Source organism: Heteronotia binoei, chromosome 2 (genome assembly GCF_032191835.1).
Source record: "Heteronotia binoei isolate CCM8104 ecotype False Entrance Well chromosome 2, APGP_CSIRO_Hbin_v1, whole genome shotgun sequence".
NCBI lineage: Eukaryota > Metazoa > Chordata > Lepidosauria > Squamata > Gekkonidae > Heteronotia > Heteronotia binoei.
Window position 1 is genome coordinate 20,054,157 of NC_083224.1, and position 26,582 is coordinate 20,080,738.

General features: G+C 48.0%; 1 protein-coding gene across 1 annotated transcript; it reads left to right on the forward strand.

Annotated features, from left to right (window-relative positions):
* The first annotated feature begins 247 nt into the window (after positions 1 to 247).
* On the forward strand, positions 248 to 24,186 carry GID8 (GID complex subunit 8 homolog). The gene is made up of 5 exons (XM_060230648.1): positions 248 to 360; positions 5,294 to 5,423; positions 8,728 to 8,924; positions 17,190 to 17,387; positions 20,191 to 24,186. Exons 2-5 carry the CDS (start codon positions 5,306 to 5,308, stop codon positions 20,362 to 20,364), a joined length of 687 nt encoding a protein of 228 aa, XP_060086631.1. The 5' UTR covers positions 248 to 360; positions 5,294 to 5,305; the 3' UTR covers positions 20,365 to 24,186.
* The last annotated feature ends 2,396 nt before the right edge of the window (positions 24,187 to 26,582 follow it).

Genomic DNA, 26,582 nt, shown 5'->3' on the forward strand with positions numbered 1-26,582 from the left:
CAGGTCGCCAGCCCCCACCTGGAGGTTGGCAACCCTCCGATGGAACTGGATGTAGGCTTCGCCGTCCTCAAGCAACGGCCCCCCCGGGAGCCGTTCTAGGCTGATCCCCGCACCGCCTCTAGGCTTCCCTCTCTATAACCTCCCTCTCCTCTCCCTCCTCCCTTTCTCTATGACCGGCGACGTTCTCCCCCCCCCCCAAGCGGCGCCGCCATTGGCTGGCGGCGGAAGGGCCGCGCTCTCGCGAGAGCCGCGGCCTGCCCGCGCGAGCCACTGAGGCTGAGGGAAGCCAGGGAGGGGGGCGGAGCGGGCCTGGCGTCGAGGTCCGGGCGGCGGCGGCGGCTGAGGCGACGGGCTCGCTCGGTGAGCAAAATGGCTGCGCCGCGGTGGGCCGGGCGGGTGGGCGCTCGAGAGAGGCGGCGGTTGCTGCGGCCTGTCGGGCGCGGCGCCGAGCGGGAAGGGGCGGCTGAGGGGGCGGGAGCCATGTTGGGAGCGCCTCTGTGGGAGGCTGCGAGCGAGGCCCGGCCTGCCTGGCGGCGACGACGACAACTGGCCCGCCCCCCGCTTGGGCCTGCCGCGCTCGAGAAACAGGAAGCCCCCGAGAAGACGCTCTGCTCAGGGCTGCTGCTGCCCGGCGGTGGGCGGGAAAGTCGAGCCTCGCAGGCGCGAGCCGCCCTCTCTCCACCCTCCTCCTCCGCTGGGCGCTCTCTGACGGACGACGCTGCCTTCTCCGTCTCCCCTTTCAGGCGCTGCTGAACGCCTCTCCCTCTGGTTCCCTCCCTCCCTCCCCCACACAATCATTTGTCCTGCTCAAGAAACAAACGAGTTTAGTTCGGGCTACGGCAGGGGTGTCAAACATCTGGCCTGGGGGCGGAATCAGGCCCTCAGAGGGCTCCTATCGCCCCCCCCCCCCAGCAACTGGCTGTCATCTGCTTCTTTCTCCCTCTCTCTTGTTTCCTTCTGCATAACAGCTTGCATTGCCCGGCTTGCTCAATCACACAGGAGCTACATAGTAAAACCCCTATTTTCTCCATTGGCTGAGGCTCCTCCTCTTTAATTGTGATTGTCTGTGTCCTTTATAAAGTTTCTATCTCTGCTGCCTAATGGGAACACACGCAGCCTGGCTCGGCCCTCCAAGGTCTCATTTATGTCAGATCTGGCCCTCATAACAAATGAGTTTGACACTCCTGGGCTACGGGCTCACGGCCAGTTAGGAAGCTGTGGGGGGGGTGGAGTCAATGTTCCCTCTAAGCTGTGGACTCTTGTGAGCAAAAATTCTACTTTGTGAGCTAGCATTAAAAACTGGGAGCTGCTGCCTGGATGGAGTCCTAAGCTCTGCTCAGGACCTGAGTCCGATCCCGGCGGAAGCTGGGCTCAGGTAGCTGGCTTGAGGTTGACTCAGCCTTCTATCCTTCCGAGGTCGGTCAAATGAGTACCCAGCTTGCTGGGGGGGGGGGGGGCGGAGTGTAGAGGACTAGGGAAGCCAATGGCAAACTACCCCGTAAAAAGTCTGTCGTGAAAGCGACCTTAATCCAGAGTCTGAAGTGACTGGTGCTTGCACAGAGGACTACCTTTACTGCTTGGATTAGTTTGCTCTAGGGCCATTTTTCCTGAGCTGAGACAATAATGTGGGAGTTGGGGAGGCGCTGCCATCACTCCTCTCCCTCTTGTTCCCTCCCCCACACCACAATTATTTGTCTTGCTCAGGAAACAAACGAGTTTAGGGCTCACGGCCAGTTAGGAAGCTGGGGGTGGAGTCAGTGTTCTCTCTAAGCTGTGGACTCTTGTGAGCAAAAATTCTACTTGGTGAGCTACTGGCATTAAAAACTGGGAGCTGCTGCCTGGATGGGGTCCTAAGCTCTGCTCACGACCTGAGTCCGATCCCGGCAGAAGCTGGGCTCAGGTAGCCGGCTCGAGATTGACTCAGCCTTCCATCCTTCTGAGGTCGGTCAAATGAGTACCCAGCTTGCTGGGAGGAAAGTGTAGAGCAGGGGTGGCCAACGGTAGCTCTCCAGATTTTTTTTTTGCCTACAACTCCCATCAGCCCCAGCCATTGGCCTGGTGTAGAGGACTAGGGAAGGCAATGGCAAACCACCCTGTAAAAAGTCTGCCGTGAAAACGTTGTGAAAGGAAAGTCACCCCAGAGTCTGAAGTGACTGGTGCTTGCACAGGGGACTAACTTTACTGCTTGGATTAGTTTGCTCTAGAGCCATTTTTCCTGAGCTGAGTCAAAAATGTGGGGGCTGGGGAGGCGCTGCCGTCACTCCTCTCCCTCTTGTTCTCCCACCCCTCCACACAATTATTTGTCCCACTCAAGAATTCACGGCCACAGGAGGTGGTGATGACTGCAAGAATCGACAGCTTCAAGAGGGGATTGGATAAACATCTGGCGCAGAGGTCCATCAGTGGCTAATAGCCACAGCTTATTGTTGGAACTCTTTGTCTGGAGCAAGTGATGCTCTGTATTCTTGGTGCTGGGGGGGGGGCAGCAGTGGGAGGGCTTCTAGTGTCCTGGCCCCACTGGTGGACCTCCTGATGGCACCTGGTTTTTTGGCCACTGTGTGTGTGACACAGAGTGTTGGACTGGATGGGCCATCGGCCTGATCCAACATGGCCTCTCATGTTCTCAAACAATTTTAATTCAGGCAATGGTCTCATGCCCAGTTAGGAAGCTGGGTGTCAGTGTTCCCTCTAAGCTGTGGACTCTTGTGAGCAAACATTGTACTTTGTGAGCTAGTGGCATTAAAGTTGGGTCCAGGTGGGCAGCCGTGTTGGTCTGAAGTATAGACACCAATCTGAAACATAGACATCAATCTGCTATTCTGACGTATATTGCCTTGTTTTAGTTGTTTTAGCCCAGTCAACCCAAACTAGCAATCACCAGACCCCAACTTGTGATTCTTTTAATCTGCTAAAAAACATTTCCATGATTTTGCATACTAATTCACTGCCCACTTCCTCTGTATTAAGGACTGCTTGCTTATCCCATCCTATTGTCTGATGAAGTGTGTTTCTAGCACGCGAAAGCTTACATTCTGAATAAAGCTTTGTTGGTCTTAAAGGTGCTACTTGGACTCCTGGCATTAAAGTTGTGAGCTACTGCTTAAATTAGTTTGCTCTAGGGCCATTTTTCCTGCGCCAAGACAAAAATGTGTGAGCTGGAGGCTAAAAAACTGTGATATAGCTCACACTAACAACTTAGAGGGAACATTGCTGGGCATTGTTATTGTTTTTCCCTTCAGAGTTGAGACTTTGTTGCAGGAAGTCATTGGATGATTTATAGTGGCATCCTAAAGTAAAGGCAATCCCCTGTGCAAGCTCCAGTGGTTTCGGACTCGATACAATCTCCAAAATTGTCGATGCAATCTACAAAATTGGACATTCAGTAAACAATGAAATAGGATTTGGATTTTGGAACTAACCAGAAGTCTAAAAAAGCAGTATGATGTTTGTACAGTCTAATATCCAGGAATTTTAAAAAGGAGACCTAAGGTCTGAATTAAATTAAGTTCCAGTAAGAGCTTAGATAGGGATTTATTGATTCCCCCTCCCAACCCAGATTTTAATTAATCTCACCATCAAATGTAAGAGAGCCCTTGGGCTTTAATGAACAGATTTGATCCATCTCCCCAAAAAGTGCTTGATTTGGAGTCCTTTAGAACCTAAATTTCTTCAGAGCAATTCCTTTGTTATCATTAGAATACAGAAAAGACTTTACGGAGATGATTTTGGTGTAATAGTGTGTAGGATAGGTGTTTGTCATAAACTGGGAAAATGTAAAGATGTTCATGGAGGCAAGAGTTGATGGCCTCTCATGCTATAGTAATGACAGCTAAGATAGATCCAGGTAGATAGCCATGTTGGTCTGAAGCTGTAGAACAAAGTTCGAGTCCAGTGACACTTTAAAACCAACAAAAGTTTTATTCAAGGTATGAGCTTTCATACGCCTGCACACTTCTTTGGATAGAGTCTGACAAAGTGTGCATGCACATGAAAATGCATACCTTGATTAAACTTAGTTGGTCTTAAAGGTGCCACTGGATTCAAACTTTGTTCTAATAACAACTAATTAATTGGAAGATGTTATCGCTTTGAATTTAGCAACAAATTACGTCTTAATTGTATTTCTGATATCCATAACAGGGTGATACTAAGTAGCCTAGGCCAAGAGGCCTTTTGTTTTCATACCTGCAGCAAAGCCATCATCATAGGCTAATGACTAGTATTTCATTTAGAAACAGGAAGCAGAGGAAGTGAACCTGTTTTAACAGCACAGGTGATCGTTTGATCCCAGGCATGTTTTCTTGGAAGTAATTCCCAGTGAATGCAAGTGTATTCAGGATTGCAGCCTAGATTTGTTCACTCTTCTCATGTTTAGAAGCTTCTTTTTTTTAACTGACCCTTCTTTCAGTTTCTAAACCAAGTAGTCATAGAAGCATAGAGTTGGAAGGGACCTCCAGGGTCATCTAGTCCAACCCCCAAATTCAATTCTCTTGTCTTCTTCCATGCACCTTTTTCAACCCGAGTCAGCTTGAAAAACTGCTTGAGTTCATGTGCAGAGGAACAGCAAGAAAACCTTAGTGTGCAAGGAGATAGGCCATGTTCACCTCTGCCACATGGCTCTTTGTTTTGTTACTGTGTTTATTGTGGTAGTTCTCTAAGGTCCTGTGTAGAGGGTGTTTCCCAGCCCTGTGATAAGGGGAAGGCATTTCAGTAGAGATGTTGTGAACTGAACCATCCAAACATGTCTAAAATGTTCTTGCTGTGTAACTTAAAAATGCAAAGGCATTGCTATAAAATTGTTGAAGAACCATTTTAAAAAGCGTGGTACAGTCTGCAATCAATGTTCCCTCTAAGCCATGGAGTCTTGTGAGCAAAAATTCTACGTTTTGAGCTACTGGCATTAAAGCTGTGAGCTACTGCATACATTAGTTTGCTCTGGGACTATCTTTCCTGAGCTAAGACAAAAATGTGTGAGCTGGAGGCCAAAAATCTGTGAGCTAGCTCCCACAAACTCAGCTTAGAGGGAACACTGTCTGCAATACTTTTATCTATCCATGACAGCTGAAGATTGAACTCTAATGAATCTCTTCCGCTGCAACACGGAGAACATGACTGTGCTTCTGAGGTTCACAGCAGAAGGAAAATTCAGTTGACCGTGTTCGGTCACTGTTAACGACGAGCGCTATCATGGGATACTGAGAGTATAATTATTCACCTTTCTTTTAGAACCATTACAAATGCCTGTTTTCTTTCACTGATTTTTCTCATTTCTCAATCCCCCTTTTCTTGCCAGTGAGGGACAAGAATGAGTTATGCAGAAAAACCCGATGAAATCACGAAAGACGAGTGGATGGAAAAGCTCAATAATTTACACATCCAGAGAGCTGACATGAACCGCCTGATTATGAACTATCTTGTTACAGGTAACTAGCAACGAATGACCTGTGGACACGTTTGCGGATATCTCACGAACAGATATCCAGGCAGCACTGTCTAGCATACCTTTGGGGATGAACTTAACTGTGGTGAATTATTTAAGCATAGTGTGGTTTTTAATGCTGAGTTTTTAAATTTATGTTTATTTTATTATTTATTTTAGTGTATTTCTATTCCGCCCATTCCCCGTAGGGCTCAGAGCGGAGTGCAACGTATGATAAAACAATAAAATGCAATAAAAACATTTTTAAAAACAGACAACTCAGCCGCACTCAGAGAAGTTTACCGTATCATCACATATGATGGGAAGGATGGTGGCTCAGTGGTAGAGCATCTGTTTGGGAAGCAGAAGGTCCCAGGTTCAATCCCTGGCATCTCCAAAAAAGGGTCCAGGCAAATAGGTGTGAAAAACCTCCGCTTGAGACCCTGGAGAGCCGCTGCCAGTCTGAGAAGACAAGACTGACTTTGATGGACCAAAGGTCTGATTCAGTATAAGGCAGCTTCATATGTTCATATTGCCCAGCCTGGCCGTCTCACATCATGATATCTCATAGAGATGGCAGATGATAATCCATTTTATAGCAAGGTGACAGTGCTGACAGGGGAGGCCAACCAGATCAAGAATAGACACCCGCAGCCTCAACTAAAAGCCTGGCGGAACAGCTCCGTTTTACAGGCCCTACGGAAGGCTAATAAGCCAGGTAGGGCCCGGATCTCTGTAGGGAGCTGATTCCACCAAGTCGGGGCCAGGACTGAAAAAGCCCTGGCCCTAGTTGAGGCAAGGCGAGCGTCTCTTGGGCCTGGGATGGCCAACGGATGTTGGGAGGCCGAACGTAATGACCTCCTGGGCATATATATAACTTTTAGTGGTTTGTTTTTAATTATGGCTTATTTCTTGAGCCACCTAGGGCAGTTTCCCTGCAGAGATGGAATACATATTTGTGAAATCTCTACAAACCATCACGAGAGGCCCTTGAGCTCTTCCACCTGTGCAGTAAAATTCTGTAGGAATGTCGTAAGAACATCAGAAGAGCCCTGCACAATCAGGCCAGTGGTCCATCTATTCTAGGATCCTGTCTTCCACAGTGGCCAGTCACTTCCTCTGGAGGGCTAACAATGGTGCACAGAGGCTGAGGTCATCCTTTGATGTTGTCTTTTGGCTCTGGGATTCACAGCTTGATTGCCTTTGAACATGGAGGTTCCCTTTAGTTACTATGGCTATCCTCAGTGAATCTGCCTAGTTCCTTTTTAAAGCTGTCTTTGCCTGTGGCCATCACTACATCCTGCGGAAGTGAATTCTACATTTTAAGCACTTGCTATGTAAAAAGTAAGAGCCCCGTGCCGCAGAGTGGTAATGCTGCAGTACTGCAGTCAGAGCCCTCTGCTCATGACCTGAGTTCGATCCCAGCGGAAGCTGGTTCAGGTAGCCGGCTCAAGGTTGACTCAGGCTTCCATCCTTCTGAGGTTGATAAAAGGAGTACCCAGCTTGTTGGGGGGAAAGCGTAGATGACTGGGGAAGGCAATGGCAAACCACCCCGTAAAAAGGTCTGCCGTGAAAACGTTGTGAAAGCAATGTCACCCCAGAGTCAGAAACGACTGGTGCTTGCACAGGGGACCTTTCCTTTCCTTTGTCCATTTCTCTGGGGCGGCTGGACTGAAACTTAGCAAAAGCAGTTGAAATGGTCGCACGTCCTCCGCTGTGAACTTTATCAAGAGGAAAGATTGCATCTGATTACCACACTGTTATCTAAATTCAGACCCTAGGAGTTTTATATACATTTTAGAACGGAGGTACTTCAGAAAATTTGATTGGAAGATACACAGAGCTCAAGAGCCCTGTGGCACAGAGTGGTAAAGCTGCAGTTCTGCAGTGGGAGCCCTCTGCTCACAACCTGAGTTCGATCTCAGTGGAAGCTGGATTCAGGTAGCCAGCTCAAGGTTCACTCAGTCTTCCATTCTTCCAAGGTCGGTCAAATGAGTACCCAGCTTGCTGGGGGGGAAAGTGTAGATGACTGGGGAAGGCAATGGCAAACCACCCCATAAAAAGTCTGCTGTGAAAACGTGAAAGCAACGTCATCCCAGAGTCAGAAACTACTGGTGCTTGCACAGGGGACTGACTACCTATGTAAAAAGTATTTCCTAAATCATTCTAAGTGTCATAGAACTAAGTCATGGTGCCTTCTTCACTTTTGCTGAACTTATGAGACTTACCTACACAGTTGTGGGCAGGCATGCGTTTTTTTTTTTTCCTTTCCCCAAAGACTGGCCTGAGGAGGTACCTTAACAGGCAACATGCTGGTTCTGAACAGTCTGAAGAAGTCTTGCTTCTGAGTAACTATGTTCACAATTGGATCATACATTTTAGTCATTCAACTCCAAACAAACTTTGATGAAAAGTGTAACTCAGGAAATAATGTAGACAATAGGGTATGTCAGTGACCAGGGTTGCATGAAGGACTTATTTTTTTTTTGGATCCAGATGACCTTGACTAGGATTTTCAGAGGGGCTGGAAATCACCATGATTATTCATATTAGCTCTACTCGTCCATAGCAGCCAAATAAAGCAGTAAACTAGCAGAGCCTTAAAAATTAACAGAACTTTATTCTAGCATAAATGTATGTGAGTCAGAACACCTGCGCCTCTGATAGTGAACTCTGATTCATGCACGTTCATAGCAGAATAAATATTAAGGTGCTGTAGAAATCCTGTTGCCTTTATTGAGTGCGGTCCACTTCTCTGATTGCTGTAGAGAGACATAGGGATCGCCCACACAAAATTTTTATTTTTTTTTATTTATTTACCTTACGATTTTTTATCCCACCCTCTCCGCAAGCGGGCTCAGACCGGCTAAATAATGCTCTTTCAGCCCACTTTCCAAATAGATTTTGCAGGTTCACACTGTGAAATCCAGTTGGAAAGTGTGCTGAAAGTGGATTTAAAGTGCATTATTTTGGGTATGTGATCACAGCTATAGACACTGAGGTTGTACTCCTTAGTTTTTACTTATATGCAGGGATCATTTTGTAGAAAAATAGGTGGTGGAGCGCATCCAGGGATTGTTATGCAGCCGCACATACTATTCAATGGATGAGGAGGTGGAACTCTCAGAAGGGTGCAGGAGCTGTGCTCCTGTGAGCTCCCACTGAATCCGAGGCCTGCTTATATGGTTTCAAAAGCCAGAGCACCGGTAGGAAATACCTTCGTGACTTTCTTCTTCTCCTTCTCCTCCTCCTTTCCTCCCTTCTTCGTAAGCAATCTGATTCTAATTCAGATGGTTCTTACATTTCAGAGGGCTTTAAAGAAGCAGCAGAGAAGTTCCGGATGGAGTCTGGGATTGAGCCCAGTGTTGATTTAGAGACCCTGGATGAAAGAATAAAAATCCGAGAGATGATCCTCAAAGGTCAGATTCAGGAAGCCATCGCACTAATCAACAGTCTCCATCCGGAATTGTTAGACACCAACCGGTATCTTTACTTCCACTTGCAGGTAAGTCTCAGCATTAAACCAGTATTGATTGCATTAACCAGATTGTAAAGGAAAGTAGAAAGGCTTTTGTCTTTTTTTGGAGCTTTTACAATATACCTTAATGCACTTTACCAGTGTTAGGACTATATGTTAAGAGGGTAGCAGCCAGCAGTGTACTTCTGAGTCAGCTGTGGCGTAGTGGTTAAGAGCAGTGGACTCTAATCTGGAGAGCTGGGTTCGATTCCCCACTCCTCCAAGCGCTGCCAGCTTGGATCAGTCCCAGTTTTCTCAGAGCTTTCTCAGCCCCACCTACCTCACAGGTGTCTGTTGTGGGGGGAGGAAGGGAAGCTGGTTGTAAGTTGCTCTGAGACTCCTTCAGGTAATGAGGGGGAAGTATAAAACCAACTTTCTTCTTCCCCCCTATTCTTTGAATTGTCTATTCCCTTCCATTGTTGGCCTTAACAATAGTTTAGTGTTGTAGCCGCACCGGTACTTACCATAGTTGAAGCTCACTAGGTTTATTTTATTTATTTAGGCAATTTCTATTCTGTCCTTTCCCAAAATGGGCTCAGGGCGGATCACAACATTCTAAAAACAATATAAAAACAACAGAAGAACCAAATCAGTGTAGCAAGACAATTTGATAGATCGCATGTGTTATAAATAGCAGCTCAGTTGGGCACATGTTATATAAACTGAGAGTCTAAAACAGTAGATAGATTCATATTACAGCAGAGATGGTACCGTAGCAAAGGGCCAGCCGATGGAGTAGGTCGCCCAATGCCTCAACCAAAGGCCTGGTGGAATAGCAGCATCTTGCAGGCCCTACGGAAAGGTAACAATTCCGTGAGGGCCCGAATCACTAAAGGGAGCTGATTCCACCAGACCGGTTCTTGTCTTAACTAGGCTTTGAAATGCATTTTCAGCTCCTGGTTAAGAGAGAAATTAATGTTGATCATGGGATAGTTGTAATAGTAACTCAGGATTTAGGGGAGAAGGAGAAGCCTAGCCTGGAGGTGCTGACAGGGATCCTGTGGATTATTTAGCAGTGTTAGATCTGTCCCACAATGTTCAGAGTGACTTGTTACCATAATCATGTGTCGTATGACTGTTGCTCGAGATCTCTAGTACACAAAGGGGAGGGACGGTGGCTCAGTGGTAGAGCATCTGCTTGGTAAGCAGAAGGTCCCAGGTTCAATCCCCGGCATCTCCAACTAAAAAGGGTCCAGGCAGGTAGGCGTGAAAAACCTCCTGTGGAGAAACGCCATCTGAGAGTGTTGGTGCTTCATCCAAAAAGGCGGGGATCAGTAAATCCATTCAGCAGGCTTTGTAGCCTTCCCCTCACTCCCCCCCTCCCTTCCAGAGCCAAACCAACAACGCTAGGGGGAAAGTCTCCTAGAGAAGCAGGAAGTGCTGTTGTTCTTGCCATGTGCTAGGCAGGAAGAGTTTCTCAGTTTGCAGCAGGCGCTCGGGAAGGGAGGCTGCTTGCCTGTGGGCTCCTGCCTGGGAGGCTCCAGGCAGTAAGACAAAGTAAGTCATTCTCTTAGGCAGATCAAGTATAGACCAGGGACAATACGATGCGTTTAAAAACCACCTTTATTTTGTTATGCTGTTTGCTGAGCTGTGTTGTGCTGTACTAGGCTGTGTTAACTTTTTAAAGGCAACTGTTTTTGGTTTGTTTTCCTTTTCCTATCTTTTTCTCTTTTTAAATAAATATATTTTTACTGTTTAAATGCTGGCAATCAATCTCTGTACCACCTAGATCCCCAGACCGCTTTAGACCACGCTGTTTTGAGAAGGGGGCCCCGGGGAAGGGGGAAGGCATGCAGTTGGATAAGGTGTCAATCCTCCAGGGGTGCCCCAAAGAAGCGCTGAGGTCTCTGTGAAACCCAAGTGCAGGGTGGCAGAGGACCTTGAGGCCTAGCCTCATAGCAGGAGAGGGGGGTTGGGAGTCCTGTTCCTCTCAATCTGAACCCCGGGACTGAGCAGGTGGTGGCAGCGAGCCCAAGGGGCAGGAGGAGACATAGCTCCCTCCAGGAGTTGGCGACTCCATAGGGAGCTGACGGGACCGGGTCTGAAGGCAGAATCGGGCCGGTTCGGCCACACTTGGCGGCAGCGGTGGGATGAGAACAAACAGAGAACTTGATTGGCCAGGCATTTTTGTTTTTTTTATACGTGCAAGCACCCAGAGAAAGCAACAGCGGTTTTGTTTTATTTTCGGGTCAACTGGAGTAGGGAAAGTTTAGTTAGTTAGGATGGAGCGTGCTAAGAGGCTGGAAATCCTGGAGATGACAAAGCCACAGCTCCAGGAAGAGTGTGCAAAGCTCGAGCTGGAGTGTGACAACCTGACTGTAGTAGATATGCAAGACCTCCTGTTGGAGTATCATCAGCATGCAGGGGCACTTGCAAAAATGTTCCCCACCCAGTCAGAAGAACTCTTGCGGTTACGGTTGGAATTGGCAAGAATCCGTACCAAGGCGTACCAAGAGCGCAGATGGGAGGAAAGAGAGAGAGAGGAACGACAAGCAGAGAGGGATGCGATCCGCAGACAGGAAGAAGCAGAGACCCGCCGGCAGGAGGAAAAAGAGAGAGCTGATATCCGCAGACGGGAGCAAGAGGAGCAACGTCGCCATGAGCTTGAGGTGCTACGTCTGGAAGCTGAACTAAGCAAAGAGATCCAAGTCACCCCCAAGGACTTTGCAGTGTACCAAGAGGGAGAAGACCCCTCCATATACCTCTCCAACTTTGAGAGGGCAGCCAAACAGTGGGGGATTGCAGAGGAGGACTATATGTCTTACCTCTGTAGCAACCTGACTGGAGAGCTTTCAGCCATCTATTACAGCATGCCTATGGAAGATGGGGGGATAACTTTTGCGGCCTATAAGGCCACTGTATTTAAAAGGTTTAAACTGGGGCCAGACCACTCCCGAAAGCAGTTCAGGGGTTTGGCTCCACAAGAAGGTAAATCCTATTCTGAATGTGGGGTAATGAAGGAACAAACAGTTCCAGTGTTATTGGGCCGGGATTTGGTGGTTGGCCAGTACTCTATCAAGGCTGTACCCCGCAGCCAAACCCCCAGGGGAAAGTGGGAGGAGGAAGGCAACTTTAAGGAAGCCGCCTCACCACCAACCAGGGAGGGGGAAATAACCCAGGTTACTGAGGACGAAGAGAGGGCAGTCACCCAGGAGGGGGAGGGCCAGCCTATCTCAAGCCCTGGAGTAGGGTGTTCCCAAGGGGAAGAGGGGTGTAGCTTTCCCCAAGTGCGGCAAGAGGCTGTGGATGTTCCTAGCGAGGAAGGGAACCTGTCTAGCGTAAAGGATGTGCAAGCTGAAGGGACCGAGGTGGAGAGTGGAGATTTCACAGGAGGTTCTGAGAGCAGCAAGGCTAATGTGGGCTCAGAGGAGCACATTGCTGAAGGCTTGGGGGGACGGGAGCGGTTCCAGAAGGGGGTCCGGAGCGGCCTTAGGTTGGAACCGGTTCACCAAGTAGCTGTGGATCAGGAAGTGGGATCGTCCGAGATGCTCTCAAAACAGGTCGTCTTGAAGCAGGGCAGACAGGAGTCCTGGGAAGCTGTGGGACCTTCCAGGCAGGAAGGGGGTCAGTTTGGTAGTGCTGAAAAACCAACCGAGGGGACTGAGAACCCAAGCCAAACCCTCAGGGGAAGGTGGGGGGAGGAGGGCAACTTTAGGGAAGCCACCTCACCACCAACCAGGGAGGGGGAGGACCAGTCTGTCTCAAACCCTGCAGGAGGGTGTGCCCAATGGGAAGAGGGGTGCCAATTTCCGCAAGGGCAGCAGGATGCTGTGGAGTCTTCTAGGCAGGAAGGAGCTCAGTTGGCTGACACTGAAAAACCAACTGAGGGGGCGGAGAACCCAGATCAAACTTTGGCTGGGTGTTCTGGAAGCAGTGGGACTAGGGGTGGCTTGAAGGAACAGGTGACAGGAAGTCTGGGGGAGCCAGAAATGTTCCTGTCTGAAGTTCAAAGTGACCCTAGGCTGGAACCACTGTGTGAGGTGGCAAGGGACCAGAAAGTGGAGTTCTCAGAAGTTGAGACAGGGGATAGGGTGATGGTTTCCCTGCCACTTCATACTGGTGAACGGAAAGTGGAATGGGAGGGACCCCATGTGATTGTGGATGACCTGGGCGATGCTACTTATGTGGTGGCTATGGAGAAGACGGGAAAGGCAGTTCAAGTGGTGCAGGTGGATGTACCACAGCCAGTCTCTGCGAGGTCCATGGTGTTGCATAGAGGTAGGAAGGAAGGAGACAAAAAGAAGCTGGGACAGCAATTGTTTGGAGCCCCAGAGGTAGTTTTCTGGGAGGACAGAGTGGACAGAGGGAACATTCCACCAATGAGGGATAAAGAAGGAGCAACTGTGTGGGAACTGGGCAGTTTCCAACGCCATATGTGGGGCCAGGGATTTCCTCCTTTGATGGACCACTCACCCCAGCAACAGCAGCAATGGAGGGAGAGCACCAAACTCCAGAGGTGGTCCTGGGAGACGGAGGAGTACATCTTAAAGACTGGACATTCCTTCTGAATGCAGCAATGCGACGTGTTGGCCAGAAGGGACATGGGCACCTAGGGTGCTGGACTTTATGTATTATTGGAGAAATACCTGAATGTTTGTGTAATGTTTTGGTTAACGGGTTTCTCCTTGTTTGTTTGGATTCTGCTACGGGGTCACCTCTGTAGGAGGCAACCCCTCCGGCTCAGAATTTAAGGAGGGGGAAGTGTGGAGAAACGCCATCTGAGAGTGTTGGTGCTTCATCCAAAAAGGCGGGGATCAGTAAATCCATTCAGCAGGCTTTGTAGCCTTCCCCTCACTCCCCCCCTCCCTTCCAGAGCCAAACCAACAACGCTAGGGGGAAAGTCTCCTAGAGAAGCAGGAAGTGCTGTTGTTCTTGCCATGTGCTAGGCAGGAAGAGTTTCTCAGTTTGCAGCAGGCGCTCGGGAAGGGAGGCTGCTTGCCTGTGGGCTCCTGCCTGGGAGGCTCCAGGCAGTAAGACAAAGTAAGTCATTCTCTTAGGCAGATCAAGTATAGACCAGGGACAATACGATGCGTTTAAAAACCACCTTTATTTTGTTATGCTGTTTGCTGAGCTGTGTTGTGCTGTACTAGGCTGTGTTAACTTTTTAAAGGCAACTGTTTTTGGTTTGTTTTCCTTTTCCTATCTTTTTCTCTTTTTAAATAAATATATTTTTACTGTTTAAATGCTGGCAATCAATCTCTGTACCACCTAGATCCCCAGACCGCTTTAGACCACGCTGTTTTGAGAAGGGGGCCCCGGGGAAGGGGGAAGGCATGCAGTTGGATAAGGTGCCAATCCTCCAGGGGTGCCCCAAAGAAGCGCTGAGGTCTCTGTGAAACCCAAGTGCAGGGTGGCAGAGGACCTTGAGGCCTAGCCTCATAGCAGGAGAGGGGGGTTGGGAGTCCTGTTCCTCTCAATCTGAACCCCGGGACTGAGCAGGTGGTGGCAGCGAGCCCAAGGGGCAGGAGGAGACATAGCTCCCTCCAGGAGTTGGCGACTCCATAGGGAGCTGACGGGACCGGGTCTGAAGGCAGAATCGGGCCGGTTCCGCCACACCTCCGCTTGAGACCCTGGAGAGCCACTGCCAGTCTGAGTAGACAATACTGACTTTGATGGACCGAGGGTCTGATTCAGTATAAGGCAGCTTCATATGTTCATATGCAGAAGTCATGTGTTCTCTACTGTGTGTTCATTTATTCAACTCGTTTATGCCCTGCCTTTCTCCCCACCAAGGATCCAGAGTGGCTTACACCATCCTCCAGTTTTAGCCTCACGACAACTCTGCGATGTAGGTTAGGCTGAGAGTGTGTGACGGGTTCAGGCTTACTATCTGGGGATGGAACCCACCTCAGACTTGCAGTGGCAACTCGTCTTGGCTGAGACAAACCTGTCACAACTGATAGCTGCAGCAGCCAGGCCAGGAGGCATCCAGAATGAAGATGATGATATTGGATTTATACCCTGCCCTTTACTCTGAATCTCAGAGCATCCTACAGTCTCCTTTACCTTCCTCCCCCACAACATACACCGTGAGATAGGTGGGGCTGAGAGAGCTCTCCCAGAAGCTGTCCTTTCAAAGACAGCTCTGTGAGAGCTGTGGCTGACCCTAAGGCCATTCCAGCAGCTGCAAGTGGAGGAGTGGGGAATCGAACCCGGCTAAGAACATAAGAGAAGCCATGTTGGATCAGGCCAATGGCCCATCCAGTCCAACACCCTGTGTCACACAGTGGCCAAAAAAATTATATATATATACACACACACATATATACACATACATATATATATACACACTATGGCTAATAGCCACTGATGGACCTCTGCTCCATATTTTTATACAATCCCCTCTTGAAGCTGGCTATGCTTGTAGCCGCCACCACCTCCTGTGGCAGTTAACTCCACATGTTAATCACCCTTTGGGTGAAGAAGGACTTCCTTTTATCCGTTTTAACCTGACTGCTCAGCAATTTCATCGAATGCCCACAAGTTCTTGTATTGTGAGAAAGGGAGAAAAGTACTTCTTTCTCTACTTTCTTCATCTCATGCATTATCTTGTAAACCTCTATCATGTCACCCCGCAGTCGACGTTTCTCCAAGCTAAAGAGCCCCAGTGTTTTAACCTTTCTTCATAGGGAAAGTGTTCCAGCCCTTTAATCATTCTAGTTGCCCCTTTCTGGACTTTTTCCAATGCTATAATATCCTTTTTGAGGTGCGGTGACCAGAATTGCACCCAGTATTCCAAATGAGACCGCACCATCGATTTGTACAGGGGCATTATGATTATGGGTTCTCCCAGATAAGAGTCCACACACTTAACCACTACACCAAACTGCGAGCAGGGTGGGTGGGGGCCTTTAGGCTAGAGCAGGGGTGGCCAAACTGGGGTGGCCAGAGAGCTGTGTGGCCAGATCCCTTCTCTAGGATCTCCTCTTTATGCTTAAGCAACTCATACTTTGGGGAACGGTGCTGAGATGAAATAACGGTGCTTGAAATCCCCCCCCCCCGCTATTTAATAACCTCTCCTGTTTTTGACACAACTTGAGTGCTCAACAAACATTGTTTGAAAGTAGTAGAAAAGAGCAAGAGTCCAGTAGCACCTTAAAGACTAACAAAATTTGTGGCAGGAGGGTATGAGCTTCTGTGAGTTACTGTTTATTTCTCACACAGTGGCTCCTGAAAGCTCATTTTGTTGTTCAGTTGAGGAGGGTGGAGCCTGGGACAAGCTTCCAGCTCTGTGATTCTCTTGTTCTGAGCAGGGCTTGGGGAGGGGAAGGACCTCAGCAGGGTGCAATTCTGTATCATCCACCCTCCAAAGCAGCCCTTTTCACCAGGGGAGCTGATCTCAATAGTCTGAGGCTCAGTTGTAATTCTAGGATATCTCCAGGCCCCACGAGGAGCCAACCTCCAGGTGGGGCCTGGAGATATCCCATAATTATTATTGTTGTTGCTCAGTTGCACAGTCGAGTCCGACTCTTTGCGACCTCATGGACCAAGTCACACCAGGCCCTCCTGTCTTCCGCCATCCTTCAAAGTCCGCTCCAATTTGTGTTTGTTACATCAGAAACGCTGTCCAGCCATCTCATCTTTTGCCACCCCCTTCTTCTGTGGAGAAGGATTTCAAGCACCGTTATTTTATCTCAGCACCATTCCTCAAAGTATGAGTTGCTTAAGCATAAAGAGGAGGAGAGCCTAGAGAAGGGATCTGGCCACACAGCTCTTTGGCCTCCCCCAGCTCTATGGTTTCTACTAATCTATTAAGGCCGGTTAAGCTTCTTTAACCCAGAGAACCAGTTTGGTGTAGCGGTTATGTGCGTGGACTCTTATCTGGGAGAACCGGGTTTGTTTCCCCACTCCTCCACTTGCACCTGCTGGAATGGCCTTGGGTTAGCCATAGTTCTGGCAGAGATTGTCCCTGAACCGGCAGCTACTGTGAGGGCCCTCTCAGCCCCACCCACCTCACAGAGTGTCTGTTGTGGGGGGAGAAGATATAGGAGATTGTAAACCACTCTGAGTCTCTGATTCAGGGAGAAGGGCGGGGTATAAATCTGCAATTCTTCTTTTGCCTCCAGTCTTTCCTGCAAATTTTGTTACGTCTTTAAGGTGCTACTGTGCTCTTGTTCTTTTCTACTGGTACAAACAGACTAACGCAGTTACCCATCCTGTTTGAACATATTAATGTAAATCGCATGAAGAACTTGGTATACCATTTTCTTCAATGTTGTCTGCTGACATCTTTTATTTTTTTGGCTTGTGCAGCAACAGCATTTAATCGAGTTGATTCGGCAACGGGAGACAGAAGCCGCCCTTGAGTTTGCTCAGACGCAGCTAGCGGAACAAGGGGAAGAGAGCAGAGAATGCCTGACGGAGATGGAACGCACTCTGGCTCTGCTTGCTTTCGATAATCCCGAGGAGTCGCCTTTTGGAGATTTGCTGAACATGATGCAGAGGCAGAAAGTAAGTTTCCTGTATCTTGTATCAGATAAAAATTTCATATTGTACGAATGTGACAACAAGAAATGGCAGGCTTTTAAAGCCATGCTACTTTAGAAAGGGTGAGCTAGCTGAGAAATGATGGACAGCTCACAGAACTCATTCTGATTGGATGAAGGCAGCTTACTGTGGAATGGAACAGGGAGCTGTTTTTGTTTTTTTTTAAGTTCAAGCTGGAAGGAGTCAGCCTGCTGGAGTTAAACAGTTGGAGCTGGGGAGGAGAGTGGACAGAGACCAGAAAGGGTCTGTTAAGCCCCGTTTGTAGCAGAGGGTTGCGTTGAGACCAATGTTCCCTCTAAGCTGCAGAGTCTTATGAGCAAAAATTCCACTTTGTGAGCTGCTGGCATTAAAGTTGTGAGCTACTGCATAAAATATTGTGCTCTGGGGTTATCCTTCCTGAGCGAAGACAAAAATCTGTGAGCTGGAAGCTAAAAATCTGTGAGCTAAATTATGCTAACTCAGCTTATGGGGAACACTGGTTGTGACTTTTTCGTCTGGCACATCTTTTTACCAAAGAGCCTTTTCAAATTTTGTCTTTATTTAAAGTCACTGTTCAGAATTCTGCTTTTTACTTTGATTCATAATTCATTGAGGTTGGGCTAAAACTGGTCTTTTCTCAGTGTTTTTCAGTTTGAGTTTATTGTTATTAGGGCCCATGGCCAGCATAGATCAAAACAAACTAATTTACATAAAATACAGAAGGCGCACAGCCAATGAGAGTATTATAGTATAATATAAAGGACTTAAGAAGCAAATAGTTAAGGGGAGAGGGAACCTTATAGCACTCTTGACGGGAAGGGAGAGAAGTGTGTGTTAGCTGCTTTTAGTTCAGCTACTTGTACTACTACATTCTGTGCCCAGATTTTTATAAGTAGCCATTAGAAACATAAAATGGCTGCAAGATTTAAGAATAAATCATGGAATGGGATTTCCCTTTTCCCCAGGAGTCACAAAAATAACTGGGGAAGAGTAGTGGTTTAAGAACATAAGAGAAGCCATGTTGAATCAGGCCAATGGTCCATCCAGTCCAACACTCTGTGTCACATAAGAACATAAGAGAAGCCATGTTGGATCAGGCCAATGGTTCATCCAGTCCAACACTCTGTGTCACATAAAAACATAAGAGAAGCCTTGTTGGATCAGGCCAGTGGCCCATCCAGTCCAACACTCTGCGTCACATAAGAACATAAGAGAAGCCCTGTTGGATCAGGCCAATGGTCCATCCGGTCCAACACTCTGTGTCACACAGTGGCCAAAAACCCCAGAGCATCACTGCCCCAACAGAGAGTTCCAACAATACACTGTGGCTAATAGCCACTGGTGGACCTCTGCTCCACATGCAAAGGAGTTTTCAGAACGGATTGGAGGGATTAGCAAAAAATAGCCTCCACCAGCAGAGGTGCCATTCTGTAACCGGACTGTAGGATGCAAGTCTTTGGCTGGATCCAGATTAAATTTGCACTTAGCACCACATCCTGCTTTCTGCAGAAGACTCATGTCATCCTTTGGGATCCCCCCCTCCCCCGGAGAACAGCATTTTATGGAGACTGGTGGGCTGCAATGGGAGCAGGAAGCCAAGAAGGGGGGGGGGGGAAGGTAAAGGAGATTGTGACCACTCTTGAGATTCAGAGTATGGGGTGGGATGTAAATCCAATATCATCTTCTTCTGAAGCCACCATAACCAGCAGGGCTTTTTTTGTAGCAGGAACTCCTTTGTATATAAGGCCACACCCCCCTGATGTAGCCAATCCTCCTGGAACTTACAGTAGGCCCTGTACTAAGTGTGCGGACTCTTTATCCAGGAGAGCCGGGTTGGATTCCCCACTCCTCCACTTACAGCTGCTGGAATGGCCTTGGGTCAGCCATAGCTCTCATAGGAGTTGTTCTTGAAAGGGCAGCTGCTGTACGAGCTCTCTCAGCCCCACCTACCACACAGGGTGTCTGTTATGTGTGTGTGTGTGTGGGGGGGAAGGTAAAGGAGATTGTGGCTGTTCTGAGATTCACAGTATAGTGTGGGATAGAATTGTCTTAATTTTAAACTGTTTTAATTGTTCTTAAACTGTTTTGACTGTTTATTACGTTGGAAGCTGCCCTAAGCCCACTGTGGGGAAGGGCAGCCTATAAATCTACGGAAATAAATAAATAAATAATAAGTCCAATATCATCATCATCTTCTGAAGCCACCATAACCAGCAGAGCTTTTTTTGTAGCAGGAACTCGTTTGCATCTTAGGCCACGCACCCCCGATGTAGCCAATCCTCCTGGAACTTACAATAGGCCCTGTACTAAGAGCCCTGTAAACACTTGGAGGATTGGCTACATCAGGGGTGTGTGGCCTAAGATGCAAAGGAGTTCCTGCTACAAAAAAAGCCCTGATAACCAGTAAGGTGTCAGAACCCTGAGTGGTCTTCCCTGAAGATCAGCTTTCACTTAGATATTTCTGGCACTTCTCAGTAAACGTGTATGGCCAGTTTGGTGTAGCGGTTAAGTGTGTGGACTCTCATCTGGGAGAACCGGGTTTGATTCCCCACTCCTCCACTTGCACCTGCTGGAACGGCCTTGGGTCAGCCACAGCTCTGGCAGAGGTTGTCCTTGAAGGGGCAGCTGCTGTGAGAGCCCTCTCAGCCCCACCTACCTCACAGGATGTCTGTTATGGGGGGAGAAGATACAGGAGATTGTAAGCCACTCCAAGTCTCTGATTCAGAGAGAAGGGTGGGGTATAAATCTGCAGTTTTCTTCTTGTGTGACCCAAGTTTTTCTTTTCTAGGTGTGGAGTGAAGTGAACCAGGCCGTTCTAGACTACGAAAACCGCGAATCGACACCCAAACTGGCGAAATTACTGAAGCTACTACTGTGGGCTCAGAACGAGCTGGACCAGAAGAAAGTAAAATATCCCAAAATGACAGACCTCAGCAAGGGGACGATTGAGGAACCCAAGTAAAATGTGTGCAGGTGGACACTAAACCCTCGGAACTGCACAGTTATATACATTTTTAATCAGTCTGTGACTGAAATATTTTTACTACAGTTCAGGACTTCGCAATTTTGGTTGTGTGTGGGGTTTCCTTTCGTTTTGTTTTGTTTCTTGGCAAGCATACTCAAAGGGAGATGGGTCCGTTTTTAAATGCAGCAAGCGAGCATTGAAAAAAAGCATCGTGTCACTTTGACCATCTGACTTAGGCTATGCACTGTCATACATTCTTAGCAGAAACAAAACATGGCGCGCTCTGTCTCTCTTAATATATATATATATATATATATATATATATATATATATATATATATATATATATATATACACACACACGCATACTGTGCTCAAGGTTTGTAACGGCAGGCTACCAAGCTCACTTTGGTGGCCGGCGAATTAATGTCGAAGCTCTAGGCGACTCTCCAGTTCAATTTAACCTTGTCTTTTCACTTGCAACGATGACTCTTTTTCTCTGTGTTAATTTATAGCCAAACAAAGCATTCCCTATTTAAAGACTTAGCGGTCGGTTGAGTGATAATTTTGTAAAATCTCACAGCAGCGTTTGTTTTCTGCATAGGATATATAGCGTAGAAAGCTTGTATGCTGTAATAGAAGGTAACCTCCTCCCCCTGCCCTCGCTTTTCACACGTCGGTGACTTATTTATATGTGGGGATGAATGTGACGGGGGGGCCTAACTCTCTCAAGTATTGCTGACAAATGAAGGCTTTGCTTTTTTGGTAATTTTCGAGGTTGACCAAAACAGCCCCTGAAACACGAGTTCACTCCAGAATTAGGGTTTTTTTCCCTCTCGGTTTTAGTTGGATTCCAGTTGCAGTCATTGTACGGGTGAAGATGGCAGCAGCAGCATTTAAAACCAGCAGGGTGTGTTTGGAAGGGATAAGATGTAAACAGCAAAGGTGTCTTAAGCCGTTGGAAACGGTCTCAGCGCAGATCCTTTAGAATAGCGTGGCATTTCTTTGGCTCTAGCAAGGAGTAACTTTCACTTCTTCCCGTCAGTAAAGCAGAGCTTTGAGTTTCACAGATCCCATCCTTCCCAAATTCCTGCTTTATTCTGATGCAATTGCTGTGGTGTTTTAGGGTTGGCTTGCCTCCCTTTACAGCCCGAGGGTTACGTGTGCCACAGTATGAGGCGTGAGGCTGAGGTGGTAGTATGGATTATATATTGCGTCAGACCACAGATGGAGGGTCAAAGTTTTGGAATGTTTCTTAACTTGAAAAAACGACAACACTGTGCGAAATAGAATAATCGTACCGGAAAGAAAATGGGAGCTGGTACAAACCCTCCCCCCCCCCCCCACACACACACTGCATATTTGGTTTTCGTGGAGTGCATGTTATGCAAAGCAGCATTTGGAAATGTGCAGTGGTGGAATTCTAGCCGGAGCGCCTTTGCATATTAGGCCACACACCCCTGATGTAGCCAATCCTCCAAGAGCTTACAAAAAAGAGCCTTATGAGCTCTTGGAGGATTGGCTACACCAGGGGGTGTGGCCTAATAGGCCAAGGAGCTCCTGCTAGAATTCCACCCCTGGAAATGGGGATCCGCCATCTGCAGCAGGGCCCTCCATGCGGCCTTCTGCTGCTTCCTTCTGCTGCACGCATGAGCTAGGCTTTCATTCCATGAAGCTCTCCTGATTCAAATGCTGCGTTGCAGTGTCTTTGCATAGCGTCTCGTATCCTTAATGTACGGCAGCCCCCTTGCAAGCATGATGTACTGGCTGAGCGGCATTCAGCATTACCGCCTGCTAGCTGCAGGACTGTGGTCCCAAATGCCCAAGATAGTATTTTGCAAAGCCGTTAAGACAGCGGAAGAAAATCATAATGGCTGCCCGGCAGCTTTGGGATGTGCATCTTCTCTGCTCTGCGCCACCCGTGGAAATGTTGTTAATTCCAATGTCACATTTAGGAGCAGCTCCTGTGACTTGTACACTGAAGGCAGTAGCCATTATGTATCCTGCCTCATAAGCACTGCAGAACTACTAACTAGCTAATAAACTTTGGGCATAACCAAACAGGAATGGGTTTTCATGCAGACTTCAGGGAAATGGACACAGATTGGAAGGGGGCGGGGTTTGCTGCTGGAAGATTGGATTGGATCTGGCAGATCTGTTCTTAGTGACAATGTTTTTTCCCCAGTGGTAGGAGCCCCCCCACCCTTCCCAAAAGCTATTTGCCCTCTAGGGAGAGCTCCTTCAACCAGAAGAAAGCACTGGTCTCTTGTGAAACATCTGCATGATCAAACCAGTGGTTTCAGGAGTACCACAAATACTTATTGTTTGCAGACAGTAGGATTTTGGGGAAGAAACAGTTATTACAGGCCGTAGAAATACAACAGTGTCAGGCATAGGACTATCTTCCCCCCTCCTTTCTCGGCTGCTACGTGCAGTCTGAAGTTGGGTTTAAAAAAAAAAAAAAAAGGTTTGAGCATTCAACTTTCTAGCATAAAGGTGAACAGCATGTGTGTTTGTTACATTTTTCCTTGTTGGCCCACTGCAACCCGACTTCATTGGCTTCCTGTATGTTCAGAGCGCTATGCTGATTCCACGAATGCACAGATAACTGGCACTTTTTTCACTATCTTGTTTAATTCGTTAACTTCAAAGCCAAATATGTGTGTGTGTGGGGGGGTCCCCCCTAAAGGGTTTAAACATAACGTTATTTTAGGTGTATGGTTTCTTTTTTTACTACTACTCAAACAACCCTGTGTTCTACTACTATTCAATCCCATTCATCATCTCTTGCCATGCCTTGTGGAACAGCATCTCACCTGGACAAATAGATCAACCGTATACTGGTTTTGCTGGTCTCAGCAGCAGAGTACTGTATTGCTAGCTGGCCTGTTGCCCCTCAGTCACCAGGTCCAGGAGGTCTTCATGGACTTAATTCTCACTTCAGGACCTCCCCCCACTCTCCAGTTTGTCCTTAGCCTGATCATAGCGCCCAATTTCGTTATCTTCCATCAGGACCGGAAGAGAGGGGGTACACTGCAGCAGTTGCAGTGATGGCGGACAGCTGATAGCTGTCCCCTGGGATGGTTGGTCATCTTGGATGGCTGGTGGTGATTCATTGATGGCAATGCTGGATCGCTGGTGGTGATCTTGTGATGATCCTGTCTGGCAGCTGCGGGGGGGAGGGGGGGGGGGGGGGGCGTGGATCTCGGCCAGCGGCTGGGATCGAAAAAAAACCCCTTTCTCATCTCCAGCCTAGCTGTTTCTCCTCTGCGCTGGGACTTAGCTAGGACTGAAAAAAACCCCTTTATCTTCTCCAGCCTAGCTGTTCCTCGTCTGTGCTGGGACCTGCGCAGGCGCGGTTACGGTTTATTATTTCCTTTTGAGTTTTGTAACACATCACACACTGAAGCAGCTTTAACCTATAGAGTGTTTCTTTTTTTTTTTTTGTGGGTAACGGAGAGAAGTATTTAAAAATGGTATGAAAGAAAGCTATGCATTTTACAGAAAGTTCAAGGGTGTCGTCCCAGTGGTACTCTTTAAGGGAATCTTTATATTCGTGTGTATATAAAATAGTTTGCATATACGAAATATATAATCGGTTTTGAATTATTCTCAAATGGGAGAGGGCTGTGGAAAACGTAACTTATGGAAATAAACTGTACACAGGAAACACAGTCCTCCATACATAAAAACAAATTTGACATGTGCATGAGAAATGTCTTATTTGGTGGCTATGGATGAATGGTTGCAATTTTGTTAGCTCCATAATGTTAGATTACCACTCTTCCCTGCTTAGCATTAAAATACCACTTTGATCAATGTGTGTGGTTACGTTGGATGTGTTATTTTTTTTCCCTTTCACCCTTAAATGCCCTCGTTCTGCTTACAGTAAATTGCTGTGTAATCAGTAGCTCGATGTATGTTCCAAACCAGAGCCAGTTTGGTGTAGTGGTTAAGTGCGTGGACTCCTACCTGGGAGAACCGGGTTTGATTCCCCACTCCTCCACTTGCACCTGCTAGCATGGCCTTGGGTTAGCCGTAGCTCTGGCAGAGGTTGTCCTTGAAAGGGCTGCTGCTGGGAGAGCCCTCTCAGCCCCACCCAGCTCACAGGGTGTCTGTTGTGGGGGGAGAAGATATGGGAGATTGTAAGCCGCTCGGAGTCTCTGATTCAGAGAGAAGGGCAGGATATAAATCTGCAATTCTTCTTCTTCAAACTAGGGGAGGTGGTGTTGGATCTGGCAGATCCATTCTTAGTGGCAACATTTTTTTCTCCAGTGACAGGAGGTTTCTCCCAGGAAGCTTTTTGCCCTCTAGGGCAGGGGTCCCCAACCACCAGGTCGTAGACCGATACCAGGCTGTGGCCTGCTAGCAACTGGGCCTTGGAGCGACGCAGAGCAGCCCCAGACTAAAGAGACGGTACAGTCTTGCTCCAAGGCTGCCTCCCCTTGCCACACCTCCTCTTTCGTCAACCAGGGACCCGGGCCGGGCCGGCAGAAGGGACAGCACTGCTGTGACCTTAGCCTACCCCTCATTTATAGACCTCCACCGATAAGCTGATTGGCAGGGGTCTTTAAATGGGTGGGGGAGGCAGAAACAGCCCTAGTCTCCCCCCCCCCCATTTAAAGATCCCTTTAGGGGGCAGGGATGTGGTGTGGGCGGGGGAGGCAGTCTGGGGTGGCAAAAAACCCAGTGCCACCTCACCCACCGGTCTGTGGAAAAATTGTCTTCCATGAAACCAGTCCCTGGTGCCAAAAAGATTGGGCGCCACTGCTCTAGGGGAAGGCTTCTTCAGCCAGAATAAAGGATTAGCTTCTTGTGAAACAACTTCATGATCAAATCAGTGGTCTTAGGAATGCCGTAAGTGAACATATGAAGCTGCCTTATACTGAATCAGACCCTCTTTCGTCCATCAAAGTCAATATTGTCTGCTCAGACTGGCAGCGGCTCTCCAGGGTCTCAAGCTGAGGTTTTCCACACCTATTTGGACCCTTTTTAGTTGTTGATGCCGGGGATTGAACGTGGGACCTTCTGCTTACCAAGCAGATGCTCTAACACTGAGCCACCATCCCTCTCCAACATATATATGAACATACAAAGCTGCCTTCTACTGATTCAGATCCTCGGTCCATCAAAGTCAGTACTGTCTACTCAGACTGGCAGCGGCTCTCCAGGGTCTCAAGCTGAGGTTTTTCACGCCTATTTGCCTGGATCCTTTTTAGTTGGAGACGCCGGGGATTGAACCTGGGACCTTCTGCTTACCTTGCAGATGCTCTACCACTGAGCCACCATCCCTCCCCAAATACTTGTTGCTTACAGGCAGCAGCATTATGATGGGGAAGTGTATAGACAGTTTAGGCCAAATTTTTGTTTTAAAAAAATGTACAAAATATGCAAGTAGGATCAACTCATGTCATTTCTGATTGCACATAGTTCTGACTCGGACAAGGGCATAGCTCAAGTCTTGGCTACTTCATTCTGTGATTTCAGTAAGCATTAACACGCCTCTGCAGCGATAATACCTAGCTAGTTGGGCTCTTCAAGAATACACACCTGAAGAAGATATTGGATTTATATCCCGCCCTCCACTCCGAAGAGTCTCAGAGCGGCTCACAATCTCCTTTACCTTCCTCCCCCACAACAAACACCCTGTGAGGTGGATGGGGCTGGAGAGGGCTCCCACAGCAGCTGCCCTTTCAAGGACAACCTCTGCCAGAGCTATGGCTGACCCAAGGCCATTCCAGCAGGTGCAAGCGGAGGAGTGGGGAATCAAACCTGGTTCTCCCAGATAAGAGTCCGCACACTTAACCACTACACCAAACTGGCTCTCATGTTTGGAACTGCTTGAAACCTGCAGAATCGCAGTGTACATGCACTCATGGCTGATGGCCAGTGTTCTCACATGGGTAGATGACGGGTCACATTGCAATTGGCAAAGAATCACCCCTGGTTGAATGGCGCCATGACTTCTAATCCAGTAGCCTCCAGAGAGCAGAACAGACCACTGGTCTGATCCAGCAGGCTCTTGGGTAAAATGGGAACCAGCGGATTCTCAGCCTGTGCAGTTCACACAAGGAATGACACCAGTAGCCCAGTATTGCTATGTGAACATCCAGAAGTGGCATAATAACAGCCCCCTTCTGTTTATGTACAGACCGGCTCTAAGAGGCTGGTTTCAGCCACATCAGGAGTGTCAAACTCATCTGTTATGAAGGCCG